The 18,020-nt window shown below is 34.4% G+C and overlaps 1 protein-coding gene across 2 annotated transcripts; it reads right to left on the bottom strand.

The window, feature by feature from the left end:
• Positions 1-6,995: 6,995 nt before the first annotated feature.
• On the bottom strand, positions 6,996-13,323 carry LOC145043456 (MATE efflux family protein). Of its 2 annotated transcripts, XM_078992117.1 has the most exons (4): positions 13,240-13,323; positions 13,060-13,162; positions 12,092-12,973; positions 6,996-7,593 (listed from the first exon to the last, which is right to left on the bottom strand). In XM_078992117.1, the coding sequence occupies exons 2-4, from the start codon at positions 13,120-13,122 to the stop codon at positions 7,090-7,092; spliced, it is 1,449 nt and encodes a 482-aa protein (XP_078848243.1). In that variant the 5' UTR covers positions 13,123-13,162; positions 13,240-13,323; the 3' UTR covers positions 6,996-7,089. The 2 variants fall into 2 exon arrangements, with proteins under 2 accessions (XP_078848243.1, XP_078848244.1); XM_078992118.1 differs by lacking the exon at positions 13,240-13,323 and having other exon boundaries at positions 13,060-13,232.
• Positions 13,324-18,020: the final 4,697 nt, after the last annotated feature.

Raw genomic sequence — 18,020 nt, 5'->3', positions numbered from 1 at the left:
TGTGGTATGATCTTTTAGATCGGTATCATGGAAGATAGGATGGTATTATGTGCTATGTGGTATGAACTGTTAGATCAATTATTGTCTATAGACTATTATGTGATTATCTGTCATATATATATATATATATATATATATATATATATATATATATATATATATATATATATATATATATATATATATAGACACACACACACACACACACACATATATATATATATATATATATATATATATATATATATATATGTGTGTGTGTGTGTGTGTGCACATATTTGTTTGGCGGTTGAGGCTTATCTGCTTTGTGCGAAAGCCACTAGACCTGGGAATTCCAACCTCTTGGTTGTGGACCGTGAGTATTCCATCCCGAGGTTGATTGGACTCATAGTGTGTGGGCATTCCAACCTGTTGGTTGTGGGCCTAGGGTATTCCAACCTGATGGTTGATTGGACCCATAGTGTGTTGACATTCCAACCTGTTGGTTGAGGGCTTGGGGTATTCCATCTCGAGGATGTCTGTGCCCATAGTATGTTGGTTGTGGGTCAGGGGTATTCCAACCCCATGGTTGAATGGACCCATAGTATGATGTTTATGATTATATGTGTATTGTTGTTGGTATGGGTATTTTGGAGGAACTCACTAAGCTTTGTGCTTACGGTTTCACTTTATTGTTTCAGGTGCTCTAGATGTTTGGGCAAGGCAAAGGCGTGACCATACACATCCTCATGTTTTGGACTTATGGGTTTTGGGATACTCTGATATTAAACTATTTTGAAAACATTTTGTAATAACTAATGGTTTTTGGATGTTTGAAAAGTTTTAAATTGGCTTGATTTTTAAGGGTGTTACATTTGTCCCATTAAGTCATGCAAAGGAGTAAAGTTGCCAACTTTACGTGTTAAGACACCATTTAGGGCCAGGTATGTGTTTGGATACTTTTGTCTTAGGCATTAAGAGCTTATTATTGATTATTGGGCCTCTGATGAGTACCATGGGCATACGCAAGAGTATGCTCATCGTAATGTTGGCGTCGTGCATTGACAACTTGTACTTTTTACTTTGGGGTGAATACGCAAGGCGTACGCTTTTGGTATGTGGGGCGTACTCCTGGGGAGTTCATTTTGGGCCTTTTGAGGTTTGGGCTATGAGATATTGGACTAGTTTTTGGAAGGATAAAATGGTCTTTTACCCTTTTGGAAGTTGGATTATGGTTTGGGCCTTGGATTCTAGGTTATCGGGTTAGTTATTAAATAATGTTGTATTTATTATTAGTTAGTACGAGGTTATCTGGTTCAATGCCCCAAACAGTTATTTGGTTATCAACGGATTGAGGTGAGTCTCCTTATTGTATTCGTGGGTCGAAGGAACCAATGCCGACTCACTAGGATATGTTATGATATTTGTCTTTGTGACTTTTGCAAGGTAGGTTGGGCTAGGCCCATGGACCAGGAAGGGATAGGCTCATTTTATGTTATGTAGGGTGGTAACTATCTCTGTGAGTTTTACATTTGTATGATCGGGCTAGGCCCATTATGGTGGGTTAGGCCCAATATGTGGGTTTGGCCCAATGTGCGGGCTAGGCCCAATGGTATGGTATGTGGTATTTTAGGGAACTTACTAAGCTTTGTGCTTATGGTTTTATTGTTATGGTTTCAGGTACTTTCGGTTCGAAAATGAAGGGTCCAACTTGATCATAGTGTATCCATCCATGTTTTCATAATATGATGATTTTGGACTGTACTCTAATGACTATTTTACTATGAAATACTTTTGAATGTTGGAATAAAATATAATTGGTGTTTTGGTTGAATTAAAAATGAAATTTTTACCTCATAACTTTTGGGACATTACAATCTCCCTACCTCGGCCCCCTCTAAACCTCAAACTCCTTAATGGGAGGCATGCTAACCAACACCAATGCCCTGGTAAAATAAAGGAAGGATCTAATCTACCCATACCAAATCAATCCAAACCTCATTATATGACTAATCTCAAGGATATAATCCCAAGAAAAAATCATAAGTTTTCTCAAAATCAACCTTGAAGATCATCATCCGTTTTTGTTACGCTCAACACAAGTGGCAACCTCATTCAAGAGAAACAGATCGTCTAAAATTTGTTGACCTTCGATGAAAACCAACTGCTCCATATTGACCACACTGTTGATCACCTCTGCAAGCCTATTTTCTAATCGTTTGACAATAATCTTATATTGACATCCAATCAAGCTATAGGTTGAAATTCTTTTATAAACTTTGGGTCTCTAATAATAGGTATGAAAATGGGATATATAAGCGACAAATTATCTGAACACAATGCCACGATATCGCTTCAAAAAAATAAACATAAAACCATATGTAATAAAATAAAATATAGTGAAAGAAACTATCTATAATTCCAGTTGTATGCATGATTTTTGTGATTAAGTTTTGGTTTCGCTAGACCAATTCCAATGCTAAAACATAAAAATTGTGAATTTTAGACATTAAAATGGTATAATCAATCCAAGCACACACTAAAATGGTATATTTTAAAGGTCAGACACTTTGGACTTCATATTTGGTGTTTAAGTGTATCACACATTAAAATGGTTTATTTTAAAGATTGATTGGAATACTAAAGAGAAAAAAGATATTAAAATTGTATTTTTTTTTTAGAGTAAATTACTGAAATCATCCCTACGGTTTGGTCAAAATTGCATGTTTGGTCCCTCATGGACATAAAAAGATTGTATTACCCTTATAGTTTCTTTTTTCACCTTTTTAATTAGATCAATGTTTATTAATTACAATAAATTAATTAGGTAATATATATGACAAGTAGGACCGACTCCCACTCTCACTCTCACAACTCCCAACAATACTACCACTAGTCACTGGAAACCATTGCTACTACCACTCATCATCGAAAATCTCCATTACAAACAATAGGCACCGGAAACCACCACTACCACCAACAGTCACCGCCGATCACCATCATCCACCACTGGAAACCTGAAATCATATCCAGAAAACCCCTCAGATAAACCTCAAATGAAATCCTATACCATACAAACTTGAGAATGTAAAATATATCCATTACAACACCCACAAACAGATCAGGAAACAGAGAAGATACTAAACTATTGCAACCTGCAACACTATCACCCAAACCATTTCAACCCTCGATGGAAAAATTATACAAGAAACCAAAATCTTAAAGCCTAAATGAAAATAAAAATGACATGAAAATCCAAAAACCAAATCAACTTAACCTTGAACTTGTTACACAGGGAGATCCAAGATGAAGGAAAACGGGTTTGAAGTTGTTACTGGCACCACCACTACCCATTACACCCATTAAACCATCAATGCATACTTCTAAAAAAAACCTAAAATCCATAGCTTAAAATCAAAACATTCAAAACCAAAATCACATGAAATCGATCTAGAATTCAAAATCTGGAATCCAAGAAAGATGAATTGATTATGGTTTCAGTGGGAATTTTCAGTTAACTATCTGATTTTTAGGGGTTTTAGTAACGATTTTCAGGTGACGGAGGGAGAGTTGTGGGTTTTAGAGGGGGGGAGGGGGGAGGGGCGATGTTTCCGATGAGATAAGAAGGAATGATGGTGATTGAAACAACATGATAGGAGAGTTGATTGTTTAGTTCCAGAAAGCAATGGTGTTTTCCGATGGTGGTGGTGATGATGATGATTTATATTTTACTCCGATGAAGCTTCTGGTGGATGGTGGGAGGGGTTTAGAGGCAACAGTAGTGTTTTTTCAAAGGTAGAGGCCAGAAATAAGATAGAAGGATACGAGTGAAGGACGTAGGTGTAAAACTTGTGCCCTAGTATCTGCCTTAAGACCCTTAAGTATTCAATAATTTCATTTTGGTCAGTGAAGTAGTACGCGAGGTGTACCACTTGGTATGCTTTACGTATTGGGTTTGTGGTGAGACGAGACTTAGGTCGCGTATGTTGGGCATACGTAGACTTTAATGAACCCTTAATTCGGGGTGTTGCACCCTATTTAAGGATCTTTATCTTCTGGGGTTGGCCTCTTTACCAACACCCAAAGCCTCCAAAACCCTAAAACAAGTTGTAGCCTCCATTGTTAAGCATTTAAGTCTTTGAGGAGAGTTTGGTGTTCATTTTGTTCATTGTGAATGAGTTAAAAGATCTTGAAGTTGCTAAGCTTGGAGAAGGAAGTCTTAGATCCCGAACCACTGCCCATTTTGCAAGAAGTTTGAGGTATCAAGTTCTTATCTTGGTTGTTAGATGCTTAGATCTCCTTTTGGGTTAAGTAGTTATGTTATTAGCCATGGTTTGGATAGATTTGGGATTAGGACGTCCCAAAGGCTTATTCTTTCAGATCATCTTCATGGGCTCCTTAGGCATAAAGGTGCCAACTTTATGGAGTTTAAGGGCCTCATACATTCATTAAATCCTTTTTGAGCTTTAAATCTTCTTATGGTCATGCATGGACGTAAAGTTAGCAACTTTATGTGATATTTCATCTTAAGGAGGTTAGATCTGCACTTTGGGATGATGTCTTAGCCAGTTAAGTGCTTAAAGTAGAAGGTGGCTAATTTGGTTAAGTACGTTGAGCGTACAAGCCTGTACATGCTGTGTACAAGCCTTCGAACCAGTACGCTTAGTGTACAAGCTGAGTGCGCCCCACATACTCAGTCAGGTGGTCATTCGATGTTGAGCTTTAGGGTTGGGCCTCGTTTTGGGCTTAGAAGGATATGGGTTAGTTGGACCATCTGATTTTTGGAGTTTATAGGCCAGGAGCATTACTGGGCCTTGATCTATAGGGCACATGTGAAAGGATTTGGGCCCAATTGAAAATTGGGCCATATTTGGGCCTTGATGGATTGTTTGACTTTTAGGCCCATTGGATTGTGATTATGGGCTTCATTCTTGGACCAAGCTAGGTTAGTAGTAAAATGGTCTTTTACCCCTAGTAGGGTTTTTAGTTATGATTTAGATCCCATCTGTTAATTGGTTTTATTTGGCAATTGATAGCTCGGGGAGCTGTAGGACTAGCAGTCAGGGATTATCCGTTCAATTCAACTTTTCGATGTGAGTTTTCCTCACTGGGTTTAGCAGGTCGAAGGCACCAATGTCAGCCCATGTTTATGTTATGTTAGTATGCTAGCTTTCTGCATGACTCTTGCATGTGTTATGTGTTTACATGCTTACCGAGCTAGGGCCCGATGCTCATTTGTATGCTATGTATCTTTGTGATTATTGCATGTGTATGTGATTATTTGATATATGTTATATGTATGCTGGGTGGGGCCCAATCTATTACCGAGTGGGATCCAATGCCGGACAGGATCCGATGCTTAGCGAAGTCTATAAGATGTTTATTGTATGTATGTTATGTGGTATTTTGGAGAAACTCATTAACCTTTGTGTTTACGGTTTTTAATTTATATTTCAGGTGCTTACGGTTGCAAGGGGAATGGCTCAAGTTGACTGCATTGCACACACTATATGGATTTTGTTTATGGGACATATTCAATTTTTTATGATGTTTAACATACTTATTCTATTGGATTGTATGAACAATGTTTCGGAATACCGTTTTTACTCAAATTAAAAATGAAATTTTTGGTTATAATTTTTGGAGGTTACAATAGGGTTTTGGGTGGATCCCATTTCCAATTCCAATTAATAATTTACATTATTTAATAATAAAGAAATGATATTAAAAGCTAAAAAGAAAAAACAAAGGGTACTTTAGTTTTTTCATGTCTATCAAGGACGAAAAAAAGTAAAAAACGCATACCACAAGGACGGTCCGAGTGCAAAATAATAATAATAATAATAATAACAACAAATAAAATTTAAGACTAAATATACAATTTTAACCGAACCATATTAACAATTTAAGTAATTTACTATTTTTTAATTGCACTATAAAAATTGGTCTCACAACTTAATTGTAAGTTGTCCATTAGGCAGATAAATAAAATATTAAATAAGAAACTTTAATAACCTAACCTAGCATTAGCTAATCTGTGTTGTATCCTAGGAAGGCATGTGTCCGCCACCACTAAATATATATATATTTGTTTTTAAAAATTTATGTTCTAGAGGTCTAGCCTACGAAGCCAGATGTTGTTATCATCTTATCGAAGTGCTTAACTAGACTAATGTGTTGTTTGTTTTGTCCAAGCAAAAATATCTGAAATTTGTTAAACACCTCTGTAACCCTCTATAGTAGAAGAGAAAGACCAAATGGCTGCAGCATGTAATAAAAAATTTGTTTGTTTTTTTAACTTCTGCAAACTGATAAAGTTAAAATAATGTGTGAAGAGGTTTGAAACAAAAGGTTAAGTGTTGCGCCACTCAACATACGCACAACAGTTTTTAAGTCAAAAGTCTTTTTAAAAATAAACAGCTGCAAAACATCAAGTGTTGTGCGACGCAACAATAAGTGGTTAGAAGATTTAAAAAAAAAAAATACAAACAGCTAAGTTGTTAACACGTCCTTGATTACTTTTGTTCATCTAAAATATTAAGAACAATTTTCAATTTAAATAGTTTAAAAAAGATATGATATTTTATTTTTTGACAAGTTTTTAACCTGATTTAACTTATATAATTATATTTTATAACTTTAATTTCAGTTTATCTATATGAGAACAAAAAATAAAGAAAATGACATGTTTAAACATGATAAATAACGACATTGTTTTCATTAAACAATATGGAAATCAAAATGTCAAGACAAAGTGAAAAAGAAAAAGTAAACGCTATTCTAAGAATACTTTCATCAAAAGATACTTGTTTTATGTAGTCAAGACAAAGATGCACACAAAGAAGTGCGGGGAAGAGAGTTTGACAATGATCATCGCTAAGTACTATTTGATTTCTTCTCAAAAGTTAATCGTCTTTATCCAAAAATATATACGATCAAACAAAAACAAAACTACCGCTGCCAAATCACCTTAACAAACACACACACATTTAAAAAAAAAAAAAAAAAAAAAAAAAAAAAAAAACCATTACTTTGACCTATTAATTATATTGTTTCCAAAACATGGTCAAATACGTTTATCCAATCATCAAGAATCCTTTTTCACTAACATTAGTGTGAATTAACGACCATCTCTAAAGAAGTAGTATTGGTGAGTCTGTGAGCTCTCAAAGCCTCTCCTTCCCAATCCGTACAAATAACAACCGAATATAAAACCGAAACCGCACATGCAAACTGAGCCGATAAGAGCCCAATCCACAAACCAGTGAAGCCGACCCCAAAGAAAAAGGCTAAGCCTACGGCTACTGGGGTACCCACAAAGTAAAAAGACCCAAGGTTGATCCGAGCACCAACCACAGGCCTAGCAGTGCCACGGAGGATCCCACACCCCGTGGTTTGCGGGCAGTTGCCGAGCTCACAAAGGCCCATGATGGGCATCACTGATGAAACAAGTGATGTGAGCATTTGGTCATTGCTGAAAAGGGCACTCCATTTGTCTCTAAAGATGATGGTCCAAATCACATTCATCAAACCAACTACGAATGCGCACGATAGTGCCACCATTGCAGCTAGCTTTGCCTTGTTTGGCCTTCCGGCGCCTAGCTCATTGCCCACCTAATTCGAGTCAAACAAATTAAATAATTAATATTGTACCACCAACTGTTAGTTACTTAGTAGTATAAAGCGTTTCCCAAGAAGCTTTTATATATAGAGTATATCAAGCTTATATCACATTTCATATTATATATATATATATATATATATATATATATATATATATAAACTTTTATGAATGTTTTTTTATTACTACAAAATAAATAGCATAAAAATCAACCAATTACACAACATGACAACTATCAAAAACCTTACAATTCCAAATGCACATCAAAAAGTGTTTTTTGAACATTTTCTTTTTCCAAGTCCAATATATACAAAAAATTTCATAGAGAACATAATTTTAATATAATAAAAAAATATACTATCATTATTGTGTAATATTTATCTAAATTTAAAACGTATAGGTATTTATTACTTGATTATAATAATAGTTTAAATTTTAAATTTTAAATATTAACAATCAATTATATTTTAAAACTTTCATAAAATGTATGTGCTGTTATATATTTAAGCAAATTAATTTATAACATTTGTATATATAGAATAAGTTTCATGATGTTTCTCTTTATGCAAAGTAAAGTAAAAGATTTTTTATTTGAAATAAGAAACTATCATACTCTTAATCTAATCATAAATTAATCTAATCATAAATACCACTTATATATCTCCTAGTGAGATTTGAAATCATAACCTCTTATATGAAAAAATCACCCTGATATGAAAAAATCACTCCTTACCGCTAGACTAAAACCTTTTGATCAAAGTAAAAAATGTATCACGAAGTATTACTATATATCTTTATTAATAATACCAAAATGGTATCATTTTATTAATTCTATAGTAAGATAGAAGGCGTTACAAAGCAAAATCTAAAGTTTCTCAATATAATTTACTCTGAAAAAGACAAAACACTTTTTCTTTTAGTAGCTCCAAACTGAAGCCCACCATCTATCACAATCTCTAGTAATCATTACTTCATATTTATAGTTTCTTTTAATAATTGTGGTTCTTTTAAAATATATCCAAAAGTTTATAGTAGTCGAACGTTTTTAATAGTAAATTCGATGTGTTCCATTTAAATAGTGTCAGTTTTTTTTTCTTTTTCCATCACACATAGTACATTCTGTATGATGCTTGAGTATCAACCCACTAGACAGGTTAAACGGGTCGGTATTAATTGATGAAAAGAAACAGGTGATCAAGTAGCTATTGGTACCCTTTGAAGTTTAAAAGTAGATAATTAAAATATAAAGTTATATTTAGGAAAATTAAATATTTCCGTTCATTTACTTAGTATAATAATTTATTTTATTTTGACTAAAAGGAATCAAATCACTTCTAACCCATTGGTGGTGTTCATTCTCTTTTTGAGAAAGAGATAGTTAAGTTCGTGGACATATATAGAACTATATGTTAGCTTTAAAGTTATATGTTAGCTTAAAAGTAGCGATAAAAAAAAAACCTCATAATCGATCCAAACCCGAAACCCACATCCATTTTGTCAGGGAAATCCTTAAGCTGACCAAGGACGGGAAATCTATGAATAAAAAAATAGGAATGGGATACCCATAATCCTCAACCCTGAACCAGGCTCTAACATATATTAATATATCAAAATAATACAAAGCATATATTTAGTAGTTTATAATACTTAAAGTTTGATTTAAATAACTCAACTCATTAGTAATTACTGTGTTGAAATTGTACTTTTATTTATTCTTTTATTTAATTTAATCTCATGTATATAAATTTTTTTCTCCTACGTTTATCTAGTTTACCACTATCACTTTGACAATTCTTTTTTATTTGATTTTTCATATATGTATTTAAATTTGATAGAATATTTGTTTACAATTTCTATGTAAAATTTCCCATTAGGGATCTTCGGTTTCCATTGGAGGTGGGGGTTGGAGATTCATATAAAAATAAAAATAAATACATAATTAAAAGATGACCGATCGTAACCTTTTGATTTTAGAAAAAAAAAATAAGAAAATATAAAGAGGACCGATCAGATCGCTCTTTCCCTTCTCTCTTTCTCTTTCTCTTTCCTATAGCTAACCTAGGGGTTTGTTTTTTTTCTTGGCACACCCCTTAACGCATGCTAGAGGGCGGTATCCATCGATGCTAACAGCGTTGGCTAGAGCCTTTTAGCGTGTCCACCCCATTAGTCTAAAAGCATCCATTATTGTTAAAACATCAGATAATGGTATCATGGTATCGAGGTTGTCATACTTTTTTTTTTTTTTTTTTGCATGAGATGAAGATGCCATTTTGAGTGCAAGTGAAAGAAGTGAAGTATTAATATAGTGTAAAATGTTATGGTTTAGCAAGCAAATTAAACTAAATTGAAAAAATACAAAAAAACTATATAGTTAATTGAATGAAATGGGAAGAAATGAGTTAGCCCTAATGTCGTTGTCGTCAGATTTGACACATGGAACATTAGAGTTTGTTACATGTTTGTTGGCGGAGCAAAACACGTAGGAGCATAGCGTCTTTGTCAAGAACCATTTTCGTCACTAGTACCTTTTTCAGAAAGCACCTGTTAAAACCAGATGATTACAACAACGGTGACTTCCAATCTTTAAAACCCTATCAGCCTAGTATTGTTGCTACCGCTAGAAAATCTTAACCCTCAAACCCTAACCCTAACCATCCTAGGTTCCAACGACGTTAGGATTTAACGGTGAAGCTAGCTCAACATTTCACCATTTCACCAGCTCAGCTCAGCTCAACATTGGTTAGGGTTTAAAGCGAAAGTAGTTGGCTCGATGATGAAAATTGCGGCTCTGAACAACAAATGGCGTGAAAATGGTGGTGGTTCAGACGATAGGGGTGGTTCCGACAAATAATGGAGAGAGAGAGAGAGAGAGAGAGAGAGAGAGAGGGTTAGTTACTTTTTTTTTTTTACTTTTTTAATTTGAAAGATATTAAAGTATTAAAAAAAGGCAAACCAGTATTTTAGGTTTTTTTTTAAAATGCCAAAAGTCCAAAACCACAAAAAGATCATATTTTGCTCTTATAGTTCAAGTCGAAAAAAATTAAAAGAAAATTGTTATATATTTATGTAAACCACATAAACTATTTTCATATTTCCTTTTAATAATTGATAAAAGTTTAAAAATATATTTACGCAATAGGTAATAACGTCAATATAAACAATAATATAGAAATCGCTCTAATAGAAAATATAAAATATAAACAATAATATAGAAAACCGCTCTAATAGAAAATATAAAATCTAGATTATGATGTTATAATAACACTATAATAAAATCTAGGTTATGATGTCATAAATTCAAGATTATGATCATAATTAAAATAATTAGATGGTGTCATCCTTCTTTAGATCGAAGGTTCAAATATCGTTATAGACATAAATACAATTAAATGTTAGGTTAGAAATAATTTAAATTTGCTGTTCAAAAAAAACTATATAAACAAGTCTAACAAAAATAATTATAATTGTATTTTTTTAAAATAATCTTCAACCCCTAAGTGGGCTACTTTTGAATTTTCCTTAAAATTTTGGAGTACTAAAAAAAATATAACATGTATTTTTTCTCCTTATCACATAAATTTCTTAAAAAAATATTTTTCTTATGAAATTTCTATTTCAAAAAGTTTAATGTTAGTGTTTTTTCAATTTCATTTAAGTGTTTATTTTAAAACAATATTTGTATATATTTTTCATGCTCTTATTTTTAATATTTTGGGTACATTTTAATAAAAAATAATTAAAGTATCATTCGAAATCCTTATTGTTCATTGGATTTCAAATCTATCATAATAAATGAAGATCATTTTGTTAAATGTTATTTTCTTATTAAATTTATCACATGTAATTTTGTAAATTTTTTGATTAAATTTAAATCCACATGTTATTTTGTGACTTTTTTTTAATTAAATCAATTAATATGCTACATAATATTAAATTTATATATGTAAAGTATTAAATATATTTAATATGATAATAAATGCTATGATATTATGTATGATCTTAGTAGTGATTCTATTTATACATTAGTTCAATATGTTTATTTATTTTGAAATTTTATTTTTAAAATTCTTAATACTTAAACTTTGATATATTTTTTTAATCCTTAAGGTTTCAAATATAATTTATATTAAAGTTCATTTTTTTAGGAGCACGTTCTGAAATTTCCATCAAAAATATATTCTTAGTCAAAAACTCTACTTTGAGATGACCCCATTCCCAACTGGTTTGACATCTTTTAAAAATATTTTTTCTAGTTTTTTTTAATAAAAAATAAAAATATGATTATTTTTAAGTTAATATCCGCTACAATTGTTCTTTTTATTTTTTACTCAGATCACACTCACCTAGGTAGAAAATCACAAGACTGGCTCAAAAAGGAAGTTTAAGATTGCGTATATGAGAGAGAGAGAGAGAGAGAGAGAGAGAGAGAGAGAGAGAGAGAGAGAGAGAGAGAGAGAGAGAGAGAGAGAGAGAGAGAGAGAGAGATATTACTCGGGCAGATACACAGCCAGCCAAAGCCATGGGAACAGTGTACATAAGACTAGTTGTCTGGATGAGTATCCCAGTCGCTGCCACTGTCAGTTGCGGATTGGCCAGATAACCAGCAAGAACGGTCACGATCTCATACCACCACCACTCCAAACATATTCCCATACAACTCGGCACAGCCAGCCTCAGCAATGGACCCACCCCCGTAATCCCAATCCCATCCGTCCATCTCCATGTCCACCTCCATCTCCCATACATCCACACGTATCCTGCCATCAGCCCCATCATGTTCAAGTTGGTCACCACCGAAGCCATTGCCACCCCGCTCACACCCAATCCCATCTCCACTACTAACACGTAGTTCAACGGCACGTGAAACGCCACTGCAATAAAACTGCACCACATCATCGGCTTCGTCACCCCCTGTGACCTTAGATAGACCCTTAACGGCTGTAACAGACAGTTTGTTAAAAGGTCTGGTAAAGAATATATACAGTACGTCGCAGCCATTGATGTGATCGCTGCATCCTGTCCTATCCACAGCATGATCGGTTCCAGGTTTACCCATAGTAGGCTGATCGGTATGATCGCCATCAATAGTATGAATATCATCCGGACAAGAGATACAGACAATAGATCCCACTTGTCGCTGCCATTGCTGCCGTACGCCTGGCTGCACACTGGTTCTAGCCCCGATGCTAGTCCAACTAGCACCGAGTACCCCGTGATATTCGTGAAACCTAACGACAGAGAACCTCCGGCTAGCTCCAGGCTGCCCAGCCTCCCTAGGAACAGCACGGACACAACTGCTCGAAGATAAACCAGGCAGTTCATCGCCGTGATTGGGATAACCATAGACAGAAGTTGCTTCACTTCCTCCATCATCTATATGTATATATGTATTACATCATCTACTCTGTAAAATATAAAATCCCAAAACAAAACAATCGAACGACACAGTTGAGACTAACCTCTGATGGGGTAAACGTTTTGTTGTTATTGTATTGTGAATCGGAACTCTTCATTAGTTCCATGATAAGTTATTCAAACGATTGAATCAACCGATTTGGGCCTCTGCAGACACAGAAACAGTAAGAATGATGATATTAATGGGAAGACGAACAGAGTCGCAGAGATGAGCAGGAAGCAACCTGGCAGGCAGAGGAGATGGGATCGAATGTGGAGAATGGAAAAGATTTTGGAGAGGAGTGAAACAGAGGTCATATTTCAGTGGGTAGTCTTGTATTGATATACAATATTTGGAAATATTATATACGCATAAAAGTGGGAATTTTTGTCAAATATCAAATGTTCTTTTGTCTTTTAGTCAATACTCTTATTTATTTATTATAAAACAGATTAACTTTTTGTAGGAATTGTTTTCCAACTATTATTTTTATTTTCTTCCGCCGTTCAAAAAAAAGTTATGTTTCATGTTTATTTTTATTAATTTACATAATAAATAATATTTGATATTCATTATAGAAATTATAAATATAAGACAGCATGAAAATAATTTTATTACATAAATTAATAAAAACAATGATTATAGATATTAACAATATTGCATTAAATCAGTTTGCAGCATAAATTAATAAAAGAAATAAGAAAATACGATTGCATAAATATGAATGGCGGTGTTGTATATATCATAATTTATGAAATTCCATTATGTATATTTTGTTTTTGCCATTTTCTTTTCTTTAAATCCATTTTAATTTGATAATTTTTTTTATTGTTGTCATTTATTATTATTATTATTATTATTTAATTATTATTAAAAAAAATTCATCTGATATCTTTTTAACTTTAATTTTATCTTTCTTTTTTTCGTTCTAACTATCATTATGTTATTTTTTTCGTTTGAACCAGACTAGCCTTATCTTAAAAAAAAAATTACGAATAATTATATGTATGTTTGTGTGAGTTGTATTTAATGTCAATGAAAATCGCAAAAATATAATAACACTAGATAGTCCGATAAAAAAAATAACATCTGGATGGTGTAAATGAAAAAAATAACAAAGATAGTCTAAACAAAAAATAACATATGGATAGTCGGAAAAAAAAACAGAGACAGTCGAAACAAAAAATAAGGCATTGATTGTCCGAACAAAAAAATAATATATGAATAGTCCGAACAAAAAAATAACACATACATAGTCGTAACAAAAAAATAAAACAAAGATAGTCAGAACGAAAAAATAACATGATGATAATCTGAACGAAAAAATAATATATAAATAGTCCAGGCGAAAAAGTAACCTAATGATAGTTGTTGGGCTTAGAAGATTGCGTCTTTTGGGCTCATCTTTTTATATTGTTTTGTATTACGGTATGGGCCTGTCCAACCGTGAGTCTTTTATGCTTTGTATATAAGCTTATGCTTGCATGCATATTAGGTCAAGGTTTTTTTGTTTGGAGATCTGAGAATACGATATTTTCCAGACAACTAAAGGTTTCTTTGATCATACTTGTAACCTTCCAATCCTCTACAGTTGATGTTCTTAATCGAGCTCTTCTGAGGATTTTGTTTTAATCATTCGACACGTTTGATTCATTCTTGTTCTATCATTTTACTGTGTTTATATCGTCATTGTTTACATACTTGTTCAAGATCTAATCGATCTTTACAGATTAAAAGAAACTTTAATCTCATCAATTGGTATCAGAGCAGGAGGCTGTGTAATTGATACACATCTTTTCTGTGAAAAAGATTTTCATTAGGGTTTTTCCGCAATCATCAATATTTATTGAGCCGTCATCTCTTTATTGACGTATCTTGATATTTATTATTTTGCCCTAATCTGCTTTATTACAAGTCTGATCTTTGAACAGGTTTTTCGATCATAATGGACGCAACACAATCAAACGTCATTAATATTTCCAACAGCATTGGTTCGACGACAAAGATTCCGATCTTATATACTCATGATTATGAAGTATGGGCACATCATTTTGAAGACTATGTTATTGGATCGGAAGAAAATGGGTATTTAATTTGGGAAGCCATCACCAACGGACCGTTTTCTCATTCTACAACGTCCAGAATCATTAAAACTCAAAAAGAATACAATGATCTGCTCAAGGACGTGAAAGACATTGCACAAGATGAAAAGGATAAGTTCCAATGCAATATCAAAGCACTAAGATTGATCCGGTTCGCCCTTCAGTCCGATACATTCAGATTGGTTAGCTCATGCACGACGGCGAAGGATGTTTGGGACAGACTTCGCGAACTGTACTCTACAGACGAAGATCTTGAACATTGTATTCAAACTCTGCTTCTATCTGAGTTCGGTGAATTCAGACAAGGGGCTGAAGAATCTGTGATCCAGACATTCGATCGCTTCAATCATCTTCTAAGCAAGATGATCAAACATGATATCGAAAGGAAGCTCATCGAACAGAAGGTTACATTCCTGAATGGTCTAAGATCTGAATGGAGAGCAGTAGTTTCCACGGTTAAAGCTCATGAGCAATTTAAATCATACTCTTTGGCGAAACTGGTGGGAATTCTCAAGTCTCAAGAGAAAACCGTGGTGCAAGAAAAGAATGTTGTTTCCGATCTCGGTTCGTTGGCTCTCTTGTCAAAAAGTAAAGCCATTATGGAAGATGAAGACCTCAGCCTGGAAGAATATGATCTCACATCAGAAGATTATGCCTTGATGGTATCCAATCCCAAAAGGTTCATAAAGAAGAAATTTCCCAGCAACAAAAACCGAAACTGGCAGGGAAGTTACAGCTCTGAAAAGGTGGTTAATGAACCGAAAGCTGAGGAGCACAAGAAGGAACCAAAGGTTGACGGTGACTCTGGGGTGAGCTGTTTCTACTGTGGTGGGAAAAATCATTATGCTAAGGACTGTGTCCTCAAGAAAATGGCTGAAAAAGATGATGGGAACGATGAGGAAGCTGTGTTGCAGAAAAGACTGGATGAATTGAGAAAGAAGAAGTCTGCTGCTAACCCGCCTGGTAATGCTCTTATTGTGCAGGATTCTGTTCCAGGTGATGAGTTCGGTAGCATGGAAGTTTGGTCTACCGACTCAGAAGACGAGGAAGTGAGGCAGCCTACTCATGGAAAGGCGTTCGTGTCTAAGGAAGAAGGCAGTGGTGGTAAAGAAGGCAGCCTACTTATGGTTTCTGACGTATCTCAATTGAGGGGATACAACACCGATGGAGGCAATGATGGACAGAATGCAAAGGAGGACATGTGCTTCACAGCCAAACCACTCAGCCAGCAGTTCAATGAGCTTGATGAACTGATAAAGAAGGTACAATCTGTTTTTATTTCATGTAAAGTACCATCATCCTCTTATGAGAAAGAACTAAAAAATATCAATACAAGAATATCTCATCTAGATAGTAGCTTAACTCAAACTCGGGTCACAAATTCTAACCTAACTGATCAATTGAGCAGGGCAGCGTCGAAGAGTGAGGAGCGGAGAATGTGGATAGAGTTAAAGGAATTAGAATTAGTCAAAGTTAAAGATGAAAACATTTATTTGCAAAGAGACAATTTGAAATTGTTAAAACAGCGAAATGTTTTTTGTTTAATTGCTAAACGTCTGTATTCTAATATTACTCAGCTTCACTTGGATTGTGAAATAGGCCAAAGGATTCACCGCATGATCTTGTCATTCCTAGAATTTAAGGAAGATGAAATCGATGCCGAAGCCTATAATTGTGAAAGTGTGATATCGTCTGATGACATAAATCCCACCTACATGTATGGACTGGACAAAATTGAGTCCTTCATTAAATCCAAAGACCACAAGCTCATGCTTAAAAATCTTTTGGATGAAAATGATAGACTTAAACTGAGGACCGAAACCATGCAAAAATTTGACTCTTTAAACGCCAACGTAAGCTCAGAAAATAAAATTGATGTTGAAAATGCATCTGAGCTTAACGAGGACGATAATATGAGTGAAATTTCTGTAGAGGACACGGTTGACTGCTCAGAATTTATTAAAACCGAGCCAGAAAATCACAAGAATCTAATTTCTGAAAATTCTGTTGAATTCGCTCGGTTGTCCCATCAAAAGTCCCCGAAATTAGTTGAGAAAGCTGTTGTGTATCAAAAGGTCAGGACTACTCCAAATCAAGTATACAAGGTAACAGGAGTAACCGAATGTCAAACAGCTGAACTTGCAGCCATTGTAAACGAAGACAATGCTGATGGCTGTGATGAATACTTCTGGGAAGCTCCTATTGATAATGCAGACGAAACCATTGGTTTATCTGAAAGAACTTCCTGGAAGAGCAAAGGAAGATACATACCCGAACCATTGAATAAGCCAAATAACTTCAATGAGCCGAGCACTAGTGGTACAAAAGATACTCCTCAGAAGAATGTTCACTCACCAAAAGAAGACATTCCTTCGGCTCCTTCAGCTCAAAGTAATTCTACCGCAGTTCAAATGGAACCGGTCAAGGAGTCAGCAAAAACGAAAGCAAATGTTCATCATCAACCTTCTCAGATGCGGAATAGGAAGATAGAAAGGAATAATAGATACAGGAAGAACCTTTCTGAAAGGAAACAATTCTGGCGTTCCCAGAATGCATACTTCACTCATCAAGACAAGAATCTAAAGTATGAAAACATTCCTGCAGAAAAGCTTGAAAGTCACAAAAACCGAAAGCCAAGGTTCGGTTCACAAGAAGATATCAACCGAAAGCCAAGATTCGGTTCACAAAAAGATAACAACCGAAAGCAGAAGTTTGGTTCTGAAAAAGATATCAACCAGAACCAAAGGTTCGGGTCCAAAGGTAGCTCCAACCGAACGCAAAGGTTCGGTTCTGAAGACAAAAGAGTACAAAACTCTAAGGTCGGTCCCTCCAATGATCAAAAACAAAAGGGTCACCTAGAGTCTCCTTCTAAGTCTAATTCTTCTCATTCTTCTAATTCTTCCTCACCATCTGTTTCATCTCG

Source organism: Lactuca saligna, chromosome 4 (genome assembly GCF_052625555.1).
Source record: "Lactuca saligna cultivar CGN05327 chromosome 4, ASM5262555v1, whole genome shotgun sequence".
Lineage (NCBI taxonomy): Eukaryota > Viridiplantae > Streptophyta > Magnoliopsida > Asterales > Asteraceae > Lactuca > Lactuca saligna.
Note: the sequence above shows the minus strand (reverse complement) of the source record. Positions and strands in the feature narration are given on the sequence as shown.

Bases quoted from the DNA above. Each gene is read 5' to 3' on its own strand.
- LOC145043456 (XM_078992117.1), bottom strand. From the start codon at position 13,122: ATGGAACTAATGAAGAGTTCCGATTCACAATACAATAACAACAAAACG. The intron at 12,974-13,059 runs GTTAGTCTCAAC...ATATACATATAG, and splicing joins AAACGTTTACCCCATCAGAG to ATGATGGAGGAAGTGAAGCA. The intron at 7,594-12,091 runs GTAATATCTCTC...GACTCGAATTAG, and splicing joins CTGGCTGTGTATCTGCCCGA to GTGGGCAATGAGCTAGGCGC.